We start from the raw sequence: 12,174 nt of genomic DNA, 5'->3' as shown, positions 1-12,174 counted from the left end.
CAAGACTAAAAGCACTGCAGGGAAAACAAATCCCATAGAAATGTAAAATGCCTGGAAATATATGTCCACAAAGTTTCAGTTATTAAATATAGCCACTCCAGGCATCTCAGCAACAACACAGATCACAGTATTGACATAGCAACAGTGTAAAAATTCATTGGACAAAGTGAGCCAGCCATCTTTAATGACATTATTGGCCATATTAAGTTCTTGGTCATATAACTGCAGAGAAACATCTTCCAACAGGAAGTGACAATCAGAACTGGGAGTAAAATAAAACCAGTTCATCAGCATTATTGGCCAAGATTATGAACTTAATCCAGGGCCAGTTATTTATCACAAGGTTTCTTTCATGATCTCAACCACCAGCCGTGTTTACACAGGATAAAAAGGTGCCAATTAACTGGTCCTAGTTCAGCTGCCACTTCTCTCAGTGGGGGTCTTTCCTTTAGGACTTTAGAGTGGATGTGCTCCCTGTTTAGCACCTCCTGCTGACAGCTGCAGTGTTTGTGTAAGGAAGTGGAGGCCAAGCGCCAAGTGTGCGTGATTACCTTTGTTTAGTTTGTAAAAAAAAAAAAGAAGACAGAAATAGAAATCCAACAACAAACCCATTTGAATGAATGCAACAAACTCAAGGGTTATTTTTGATGAATACTGTTTATTCTGTTCACATTGTGAAAGCTCAATAAATATACAATTCTATATAAAAAAACACAAAAAGGATATAAATATATTTTGTTCAAAATAACAAAAATGACAAGTTTTGTCCATAAATTTTGTTCAAAGTCATTGTTGCAATGAGAATAGTTGAATGGATGGATGGTCATATATATCTCTCAGCACTGTCCAGAGAAGGCTGCATTTTGAAGCTGCTGCTGCTGCTGTGGCATCCAGTACTGCTCGCTGGTGAAGCAAACTCCATTTGAAACCTGACAACAGAAAACAGTTTTTGGTTAGGAACTCATTCAACTGTAGCACAAGATCATTGTAAAGCAAATTGTCTTTAGCTTAAAAGCTATGAAATTTGTGGAATTGTATTACCATGATATGAACATACCTGATATGAGTGCTGCAGAGAGGACAGCTGGGCTGTGCTCATGGAGTTACAGTCTGGTTCTTGTGGGCTGTAGCTGGCTGTTGGCTGACCCAGGGACTGGCTGAGGTTTTGGGGCTGCTCCACAAAACCTGAGGACCTCTGTTCCAGCACCTCCTCGCTGAGGCCCAGCTGAGCCGACAGGTAGGAGATGTAGCGGATGGAGAGGCGCAGCGTATCGATCTTGGTCAGGGTCTGTCCGGCTGGTGCCACTGAGGGCGGCAGGTACGTCCTGAGGTGTTGCAGGGCCTTGGTCAGATCCCTCATCCTCAGCTTCTCTCTCTCGCTGGCTGTCTGGCGCTTCTTCCCCGGATACCTGGATCTGGATTTCTTTGTGGTGGAGGTGATTGGATTGGAGGATCTTGAGCAGGGCAGAGTCTGTGTCTCGTTGGTAAGACGAGCTGCTGCAGGGCTTTTAAAGACAAAACTGTCCAAAATGTTTTGTTCATTTCCGGCAGCCTGGAGGGAGGTAGGGGAAAAGCAGAAGGAGTCCACAGAAGAGGTGGGAGACAGGCTGCTGCCAGCGCTGAAGTAACCAGGGTCCAAGGCTGGATCATTGGCAAGAGGATCATAGGATTTGTCCAGCAGGGACTCACAGTCAAACAGGAAAGAGTTGTCCTGGAGCTGGAGAGGAGAGCAGTAGGACACCTCCATAGCTGCAGCTGTTGTAGTCGTAGTTGTAGTCGGTGCTGTGGTTGTAAGCTCTTCCCTGAGCAGTGAGTGGTCAGTGTCTTGCTGTTGAGGCAGGCAGAGGATAGTGAGGAGGACCAGGGAGGCTGCTCCATATATGAGGTGGGAGGTGCGAGGTTGCACCTCCAGCAGCCACCTCTGGTCCTAAGAAGCTCTGGGAGCAGGGCTGACACCTAGGCCAGGGGGTCCCATGGGAAACTCCAGGACAAGGTGTAACCTGGCTGCTCACACAGGCATCATAAAGTAGTACACACTCCTGCAGCCTGGGAACATGACCCTGCCATGACAGGGCTTGTACCTAGGTCTGTCTCTGAACCTGAGGAATCTTTCATTAGGAATGTTGAAGTGTCATGGGCTGTGACTGGAAGCTGCCAGATGACTTGTTACCAGAATATCCAATAATCCAATATCACGGGTTTTTTTTTCATGAATGGCCGAGTGAATGAAGAATAAGCCCTGAAACTGTAAGGTTTCAGGTTCAGTGAAACACAGTTGCCAATGCTATGTCCCATCATCATCATTATTCATTGAAATTGACTGTTAATCCTACATCCTGTCCTCTGCACATTCTACATTTTGCACATCCCTAGACATTTGCACATGCTGCAGTAATCCATATAGCCTTTTTGTTCTTAATGTTAAATAGTTCTAAGTGTTATTTGTTTCTGTATTTATTGTTTGTTTATTTCATGTGAACGTTTAATATGTTGCACCAACAACCAAGGCAAATTCCTCATAAGGGCTAGTTACATGGCAATACATCCTTTTTTGATAAATCATTTTCTGAAGTTGTGTAGTTTGATTGGAGTTAATTTAGCAGTTCTGCATCTCATTAGTGCTGCTCTTTCTTTCTGCGCTGGTGTCCTCTCTTTACGAGGTCAGGCTGAAAAAGTGTGCCGGCCGGGGCAGCTGTGAAGTGTGAGGAGTTTACACCTCGTCCTGTTTGGACAGCAGTAGGCCTCACTGGCATGGGAACTCGATCCGCACTGGAAGAATGTGCACAACCAATAACTACCAACACATTTTATATCTGAGGAATTGGACCAAACTGTGTCTTTCATTAGGCCTTATTATGCCTCCCTTGCAAAAGAGGTTTCCAACCTCAGACTTACCTGGTTAAATAAAATATAATCTTCATTTTCTAGATTGCAAACATTACAAATAAGCCAGTTTAATTTCTATGTAATTGGGGAACTATGATATTTGAGAAAAGTGCTTAATACTGGCTAAGATTGGTGGCAGAGAAGATTTACATAAAAACAAACAAGTGAAGGTGAAGACGAGTGATCATAATTCTTTGTGTAGATGAAGACAAGATGCATCATGTTGTCAGTCTTCTAATGTATATTTGCTTTGTAACTTTATAGTACTTTATATTTACAGCAGCAGGTTTTTTTGCCTTTAGAATCAAATCACTCTGACCTCAGTGATTAGTTGGTATCGGAATTTAGATGTTCGAAACAAGAATATTCATTTCTCCTATTGTGTTTTTATGTTTTCTTTTGCTGCCATGCTGCAATCATTTTTGCATAATCAAATAACTTTACTAATTGCATAATGATGTGTCTTCCATTCATGCACACAATTCATTTCATAGAACAGTAGGTTTTATTTTTCTATTTATTTGAAGGTATCAACGGACAACACTGGATTTGATGACCAGGTGTCGACTGTGGATCTGCGTCCCGAGCACTGTTCCCACAAACCGGCGCGTCACATTTGACTCCTGCTCTGCAGCAGAGGTGAAACCATGAGCAGGACGTGTGAACCAGTCTCACACAGATCTCTGCCGCCTCAGTTAAGCAACAAAAACAGACATCTGATTTAGGAAAAATATCCAAAGCAACATTTCTAAATGGCATTAAAAGTTATTTGGCTGAAGCTGTTTTTTATTTCTCTTGAGTTGGAGAGTGTGTTAGGTGACAGGAGACTTGACAGCTGACCCAAGGACTAGTTCACACAGTGACCTTTAACCCCCCTACATCATTACTTTATGTGACATTATAATACGAGTTACTGGTACAGTAACTCAGCATTTATATTTCTGTTGTTGTAACATATCTGTTTTGTTACATATACAATTGTCATTTTCCTCCTACTGTACTAACCTGTTTCTCTGTGACATATGGGTCACTTTTTTAATATGAGCACATTAAAATTAGGTTAATCTAATAAAGAGTGACACCCATATAAAATGGCTGGCAGCAACTAATTCTAACACTTTAGAATTGGGTTGATTAGAGTTTGACAACGTTTTTACAGATGGGATCCTTTCAGTTTTATTTCATTTTCTTCATTTATTTGTGTATATTTTTGTGGAAATTCTATTTGTTTCAAATGATAAACTGATTATTATTTTCCATTACAAACCTTCCGCAGAGTGTCCCCAGTTGTCAGCTTTTTTCTTTCCCTCCCAGGCTGATGATAGAGAGGCTCTGTCTTCCCTTAATCCACATTAAGCTCTGACCGTGTTTACTCACATGTAATGAGTGAATAATCAGCACAGCAATGCTAACCCTTTCATCCCAAATCCTGTTAGGCCACAGAGTTTATTAGCTTTTCTGTGATGAAAGACCTAAGTGAGTATATTAGGCTTTGCTGCTTGCATATCAAATGAACTGCATGTATGTGGCAAACTAAACACTTGGGCCTAATTCTCTTTGCCTGCCATGCAGATCCACACTTCTCTATACATATTAAAGCCCTCTCTGTTGGCGCTAGCAGGTAATTAGGGCTGCAGGTGAGAGAAAAGAGGGGAAAAGCAGGGAGGATCTTATATCTTAGTCTAGACTTAGCGGTGCCAACGACCTATCTGTGTTTGCAGAGCCCCATTAACAAATATACACTAAATAAACTAGATAACCTGTGGCAGAGGTTGATCTCTGGTCTGCTGTGGAACAAGCCTCAGAATACTCACTTCTCACATGCTTTAGACCGTGAGGAAATCCCTAGAATGTTTCTGGAAAGGCTGGTATCTCAATGGCTTTCAATTGGTAATGTTGCTTGTTACCTTATATGTAATATTCACTTTGGATTGTAAGTCACTTCTCTATCATATATTTTGCCTGTGACATTTATAGCATGCATCATCTGCTGTAGAGTTATTGTAGTTCTCGTTGTTTTTAAAATATTGTGTTATCTCCTGGATACTGGAACATACAGTATGTTAAAACATAAAATCTTGGAAAAATACATGACATAATACAATATATTTTCAACCAGTTGCATCAAAGGATCTTTTTTACAATTCATTTTCTAAAATACAAAGTATTTATTGATTGTATGTTTTTCCATTTTATTCAATTTTAAGTTGCAGCAGGAAAAGCACAGGTGAAAATAATAGAATGAATGATTTTCATTCAGCTGCTTCAGTTTCAGGGAATCCTCATTAATGATATTGGTATCACCTGTGTGTTTCCTGCTGCAGTATGACACGTTCAAATGTCTGCTGTGAAAAAAGTCGAACCAGGCTGGATTTGTGAAGAAATTTGAATATAATGATGTTGAATATTTCCTTATTTTTAAAGATTATTAGATGCCTTTTTTTTTTTTTTTTTTTAGATCATTAACAGCAACGATGCTGACAGGAAACATTGGGGGAGAGCTAAGATAAGATGTGCTTTATTGTCCCCTCCTGGGCTCAGAGGGCTGTGATCATGGCACTCCACACAGGTCGCCTAATGGAATCAAACGGAGCTTCATGGTAGGTGTCTCAACTGGTCAGGTCACCAGGACGCCCACAATATTTCCATGTGTTTGACTGCTGCATGGCATTATTTTTGGTTTAAATATGTTAGTGTAAAACATGTAGCTTCAATGAAGAGTTGTACTGTAACAAGCTGATACAGAAAAGATATGATATGGAAGGATAGGTTCAAAATTCTGACAAAAGTCTGGCAGATGCCCATATAAACAATGAAACAATGATTTTATTTGTTATCAGTCCTCCTGTTCATGCTGGCTATTAAGAGATCCCTTTCTGAATCTCTTTCAATTTAAGTGATAGAATCCACAGTCCTCCTTTTGTGCAAAGATGTATTTACGAGTTCATCTAAAGATAATATAAGGCTTCAGCAGGCTGAGCGAATAAAAATATAGCGAGTGTATCCAAGTTAGTCTTTTTAGTATGAAATTCCCTCTTTGTGTTTTCTTATTAAACTGCAGTGAAAGTATGTTAACAAAGAGAGGGAAGTTTGTACTAAAAAGACTAACTTGGAAACTATCCATTTAATTTGCCTAACTCAGACTAATAAAGCCTAATATTTGCTTCATATTGATTTTTGCATGGATGGAGGGCTGTGGGTTTTTGCCCCATATGACTTACATTGATTACATCAAGTAAAAGAAAAATGTTCAGTTTTTATATGGACCCCTGACTATTGTTTTTTTCAGACAGACTTGAAAAATATTTGAACCTATTCTCTCACAATGTTGCAGCTGCTTTTGGGACATGCCGTTATAGGAGTTATAAGCTTAAATGTCTTGATTGCAAAATTGCAAATAATCACTTCCTTTTACCAATAAATAATATATGAACAATCTCTGATGTGCAAGTGCAAAAGATAACCTCTTGAGATAACCTCTTGAGCAATTTCGTGGCCTAGCTGTGCACAGTGGAAACAAGTTCTACAACACTGACCTGTAACTACCTTTTTTAAATGACATCCAGCAGTCACAGAGCAACAGCAGCATTCTTTGGAGTTGTGTTTCTGTCCACCTGATTAATGTCTAGCTCTGTTTTAGTCTCTACCTACTCCTGAGGGAAATATCTGCCTCTTTAGCTGCTAAATGCCCCACTATGTTCACCACATGAGTCTATGTGTCTGTCTGCTGTTTGGTGCTGAGCAGGTATTGTACAGTGGCTTTTCAGAGTTTTTTTTCACTGAAACGGCTGCCTGCTGCGGGTGAAAATGACTTTTTGAGAGCAGTGTGAGAGTGAACCAACTCAGTGAAGCTGCAGGCTGGACAGCTAAACAATGAGCTGAAACTCACTACAAAGCTCTGTAAAGCCGAGGTGATACTTCTCTGTCGCTACGAGTGACCCATTCTTTTTAATATACCTGGAAAAAAAATATGATATACAACATAATAAAAAAATGATAGGGAGGCTTGCCATTTAATGGTATTTGTGTATTTCTATGCTATTTCTAAGTTTTCATCCAGATGAGAAGCCACAGCTGGATTTGTAGGGTGCCAGAGTGCCTTCATGACCAGCAGAGGACGCTCTGTAGCATTTTGCCCTGGGCTTCATCACATTCAAACTGCATCGTGGTCCTTTAACCCATCAAATCTGACATTACACAAAAAAAAAAAAAAAAAAAAAAAGGTGATGAAATGTGTATATCTTTCGTTGTTAGGTTGCTATCTGCTGGACACTGCCATTATGCTTGTACACATATTTTCTGCGCCTTCATGGTCTAGGACTATCAGTACATCGGCAGCCTGATTTTCAAAGCAGGGGCAAAATGAGGCCTTCTGGGGCTTAGACATTAATCCTGAACCTTTATTTATGAGCTGTACACAGAATTTATAGATTTTTGTGGAAATGTCCACATAACATTTAATATTCAAGTCATGTCAGGTACATCCACAAGGTAAAGTGAACTGAACTGCTTCAAGTGATGACAAAACGTGAGACATTTTAATATTTTATTATAAATAGTGGTATAAAGACATATAAAAATAGTTGTTAGACATATCAATATTTACATGGAACATTTCACAGGACAAAATAAATAAAATGTAGAATAGCATATATTTCAAATAAATTACATGTTTCACAGTGAGGCAGTAAAAGAGAGAAGTAGTTTGTGTCTGTTGTTGGAGGATGATGATGTTGGAGTGTTTAACCCCAGTACTCTCTGGGAACCAACGGTACGCAGAAGTCTTTTCCACACATCTGAATTAAACAAATCAACAGGACATTTGATTAGCATGTTGTACTTTTATTTAAATGCAATATGTGTTATTTCTACATATAGAGTGTCATAACAAAAAGAGTAAATGTTCACATACCTGACAGCAGGGCTGTGTTGCTGGCAGAGACTGCAGGATGGCATCCATGCTCATGTCTCCCTGAGGAGCTTCAATGTACTGTGTACTGCACTGATCCACTCCAAAACTACAGCTCCCAGAATGCAGCATGGTGCTCTGGCTGTAACACTGGGCTGGGTACAGACTCTGGTTCTGCAGCTGGGCCTCATCCTGTCCTCCCATGGCGGCGTGCTGGAAGTAGCTGAGGATGTCAGGTGAGGAGGTACCGCTGGCCGAGGTGTCTCCTTGTTCCCTCCTCTGAAACAGCACGTCCTCGCTGAGGCCCAGCTGAGCTGACAGGTAGGAGATGTAGCGAATGGTGAGGCGGAGCGTCTCTATTTTCGTCAGGGTCTGTCCGGCGGGGGCCACCGAGGGCGGTAAGTAGGACCTGAGATGATGCATAGCCTTGGTCAGATCCCTCATCCTCAGCTTTTCCTTCTCGCTGGCGCTCTCCCTCTGCTTGCTGCGCATCCGGGGGGCTCGGCCCCTTTTCCTGCCACGTCCAGAAAGGGACGATTTGAGGCTCTGGGAATATCCAGTCTTAGTTGCCTTAGGAGTGGACTGTGGCAGCTGCTGGTAGGACGGAGAGAGGCTGGAGTCCATAGAGGTGACCGGGGAGAGGGTTTCTGAAGAGGAGATGCTAGACAGGTCCGAGTCGTAGCACCACTGGTACTGCAGGCCGTAGTTGAGTAGAGGGACTGGGGAGATATCCATGTTGCGTGGAGGCAGTCTGTGGTCTGACTGGAGAGACTGGGAGGCTTTAAGTGCTGCTCAGCTCTGTTGCACTGGTTTATAAGTCCAGGCCAGGCCACAGAGGTGTGAAGTGACACCTCTGCAGATTCTCACATACCGTCACTGTCTAAAGCAGAGGCCACTGCTCCTGAACACACACACACACTCCCTCACTGGGACCCTTGTCTCAGGACCTCTCCCTCTCCTCTGTGTCTGGGAAAATTCAGCTACAGGAGTGGACGTGTGAATTTTGACTCCTCCTCAAAACAATAAACAGTTTTTGCTTTTTGTGTTTTCGTCCCTGCAGCAACCCAGATGCATTTTGCACATGTTTAAGGGATAGGGTTTGTTTTGAAAGATCTGTTTTCTCCCGCATTCACTTTTTAACACTATTCAGCGAACTGGACAAAATAATAGAAGTGTGAAAAAGACATGCACTGCAAATATAAAAAGTCTATTGTATTATACCTGGCTAGATGTTATTGACTATCTTTAAGGAGCACATTTTGAACTTTTATCATTTTGAATGCAGGACCTTTACTTTGTACCTGAGTATTTTTACATTTGTCTTTGGTACGTCAGTAAAGAGTCGCAGTATTAATGTATTAATTTATTTATTTATATAAGGACAATGCACAATTTTCAACTTAAAAAAAACCCAAAAATGCTAGTTAATTTTTAACTATTTCTTCCACCATTGATAATTTACAATGAATCTTCAAAGACAGACAGTAAATACCTGTGGGTAACTAACTGTGCCATAGTATTACAGTACTGTACAGGCTATGATAGAAAAAGGTAAAATCCATAAAATTACCATTACAAAAATAGTCTGTTAACAATTATATTCAAAACTACTGTAGATATGTAGTAGTAGTAGTAGTAGTAGTAGTAGTAGTAGTAGAGTTTTTTTTGACAATTTGTATCTCTGGAGAGATCAATAGCAATGGATCTGTGCTACCAACACAGCGCTGTTATAGTGTCAGTGTCTATTTTATTTCATTTATCAGGATCCCATTAGCCGAAGCAACAGCTAATTTTCCTGGGGTCCACACAGCTGTATTTTTTATATATATATATATATATATATATATATATATATATATATATATATATATATATATATATTTTTGATATGATTCTACTGAATTCTGGGCCCAGTGCAGACCAGCAGTGTGCTCTGTATCTAAGAAAACATCCTCAATGATTCTTAGATTCTTGCATATTGGGACATGCATAAACAGGCAAAGCAAAGCTCTGAAATAGTTGGTGTTAAAATGTACAGTATATCATCCTGTCAGTGTGCCAGGAGTCAGGATATGTGTCATCATTATGTGAGCAGAGATAATCCTGTCCTCGTTATAGGTTGAAACTCCTTTCTATCGCTTCATCCTCCTCACCTCACTCCAACCTTGAACCTGACATCAGTGTGCTCTGCCCTTCTCCACTTTATAGCTCACCCCTTCTCACCAACATGATCATTTTATAGTCACAGCAAGTCAGACTGTGATCCCTGAGCCTTCACTTTCTTTATCTTGAGCTTGGAAGTGAAGCCTCCTCTACTACTGCTGCAGCTACTACAGTATATGTGTGTGTGTTGTATGTGCTTCTGGATAGGAACCTATGTCTTACATGGCTAAAATGTAAATATAAACACATTTAATGATGCATAATGACCTGTATTATCCAGTTAAAGCAGAGGTGTGATGGTTTCACGCTGATGAGAACTGATGAGCCTGGAGGCGTCACTTCACACCTCAGCTGTGAGAACCGGGAATGCTGGGAAATACTGTCACTGCTTACCTCTCTCTGTCCCCATTGCTCCCCTCTTTCCTCTGTGTTTCTCCACGTTTCCTTTTTCAACATCAGATCTCTTTAGGAAGAGTGATGCATTTGGATACAGAAATAGTGATTTAACTTTCAGTAATACCACCTTTTGTTGCTTTACAGCACGGTATTAAGGCACATTATGATACTTTGACATGAACAGTATTAGGGCTGGGTAATATATCAATATTATATCCACGTCGATATATAAGGCTAGATATCGTCTTAAATTTTGACATAAGTGTTGTCTTTTCCTGGTTTTAAAGGCTACATTACAGTAGTGATGTAATTTTCTGAACTTACCAGATTTACTAGCTGTTCTATTATTCGCCTTTACCCACTTAGTCATTGTATCCACATTATTGGTGATTATTTATCAAAACTCTCATTGTGTTAATATTTTGGGAAAGCACCAATAGTCAACCGTACAATATCCCCGCAATATCGACATCGCTGTATTTGGTAAAAAATATTGTGATATATGATTAGATTCATATCACCAGAATGGAACTTTTGGTTTGTCAAATTAGAACACCTTAGAGATGGGATATTTTGAATTTTAAAGAAAAAATATTCAAGTAATATGATCACATGCTCAAGTGTACAATTCTTTAAAATATCAAAATATCTGGGTGAATGCTGAGTCAGTGTGCGTCAATGTGTTTCCCCCAGCCTGTCTGATTGTATGCAGCCACTTTTATAAAATACTAGTGAACCAAAAAGATGAAACACAAAACTGTCCAAAATGCTTGTGTGGTTTTTAGAGAGGGAGTCCTTCAGCTTGGAGCCCATTTGATCAGAACACTGAAGGCCTGCCAGCTCCAGGGAGCCTAAAGAATACAAAATAGGTTGTATAGTGAGAGTTGGTGAGGTGTATAATATGACTGAATCAACTTGAGATCAAATATATTACACCCTAAACAAACTAGTTGTGAGATGTGTGCTGTGTCAGGCTGAGGGCAGGGTGAACTGGGGTTGAACCCGCAGTGCGACCCTGCCAGTCACCCTGACCAAGGTGAGGCTGTGGGAGCCTGGCTGGGAGTTTGGCACCTCTGGGTGGATGAACACCCACTGCAGGCTCTGAGGCTGGGCTGCTTGCCACTCGTCTGGGCCTCCTGACTCCATCAAACCTACCACAACCTCCAGTGTGCGCCTTCTTCTTGGAATTAAATTAGACATAATGTCAATAATTTCTGTAGGGAAATTTGGTTGGCGTTCCCATTGATAATGATACAGTAAAGACAAAAAGATCATAATTACAGTACAGAGAAATAACCTGTTGGAACATGCTGCTTTGGTCAATGCTGCAGTCAGACTTCAAGACCACAAGATGGTTCCAGTTTTTCCACAGGGGGTTACGTATGAAAATGTTCCGCATCAAATGCAATGGCCTTCACGGTTCCCAGATCTCAACCCAATTGAGCATCTATGACAGATTGTGGAGCAGCAAGTTAGACAGCACTCTCCACCACCATCATAAAAACACTAAATGAGGGAATATCTTTGCAATAATGATGTTTCATCTCTCCAGTGGAGTTCCAGAAACATGTTGAATCTTTGCCAAGGAGCATTTAAGACATTATATGTTGATGTTTCCTTTCATTTGTCACCCATTTATGTGTGCACACAACAGTTAGTTCACCACTCCACTGTACACGTGAACAAAGATGAGGCATCATGGAAGTTTACTCTTCAGCGATATGATGTCACATCAATAGAAAGATGAATCAACAAGACTTACTACATTACTAAATTATTCTAACTTGTGTGTGTGTGTGTGTGTGTGTGTGTGTGCATGT

The 12,174-nt window shown here is 40.7% G+C and overlaps 2 protein-coding genes across 2 annotated transcripts; both read right to left on the bottom strand.

Moving 5' to 3' along the window:
• Window positions 1-922: 922 nt before the first annotated feature.
• On the bottom strand, window positions 923-2,333 carry mespaa (mesoderm posterior aa). The gene has a single exon (XM_031309671.1). The coding sequence runs from the start codon at window positions 1,745-1,747 to the stop codon at window positions 1,016-1,018; it is 732 nt and encodes a 243-aa protein (XP_031165531.1). The 5' UTR covers window positions 1,748-2,333; the 3' UTR covers window positions 923-1,015.
• A 5,295-nt stretch (window positions 2,334-7,628) lies between these two features.
• Window positions 7,629-8,530, bottom strand: mespba (mesoderm posterior ba). The gene is made up of 2 exons (XM_031309826.1): window positions 7,799-8,530; window positions 7,629-7,682 (listed from the first exon to the last, which is right to left on the bottom strand). The coding sequence occupies exons 1-2, from the start codon at window positions 8,528-8,530 to the stop codon at window positions 7,629-7,631; spliced, it is 786 nt and encodes a 261-aa protein (XP_031165686.1).
• Between the last annotated feature and the right edge of the window lie 3,644 nt (window positions 8,531-12,174).

The sequence above is a fragment of the Sander lucioperca genome, chromosome 3 (genome assembly GCF_008315115.2).
Source record: "Sander lucioperca isolate FBNREF2018 chromosome 3, SLUC_FBN_1.2, whole genome shotgun sequence".
Classification (NCBI taxonomy): Eukaryota; Metazoa; Chordata; class Actinopteri; order Perciformes; family Percidae; genus Sander; species Sander lucioperca.
Note: the sequence above shows the minus strand (reverse complement) of the source record. Positions and strands in the feature narration are given on the sequence as shown.

What these genes read in the sequence shown, in the direction of transcription:
- mespba (XM_031309826.1), bottom strand. Translation starts at nt 8,530, where the DNA reads ATGGATATCTCCCCAGTCCCTCTACTCAACTACGGCCTGCAGTACCAG. An exon ending in CAACACAGCCCTGCTGTCAG is followed by an intron (nt 7,683 to 7,798) that starts GTATGTGAACAT and finishes TGTTTAATTCAG; the next exon opens with ATGTGTGGAAAAGACTTCTG.
- mespaa (XM_031309671.1), bottom strand. Translation starts at nt 1,747, where the DNA reads ATGGAGGTGTCCTACTGCTCTCCTCTCCAGCTCCAGGACAACTCTTTC.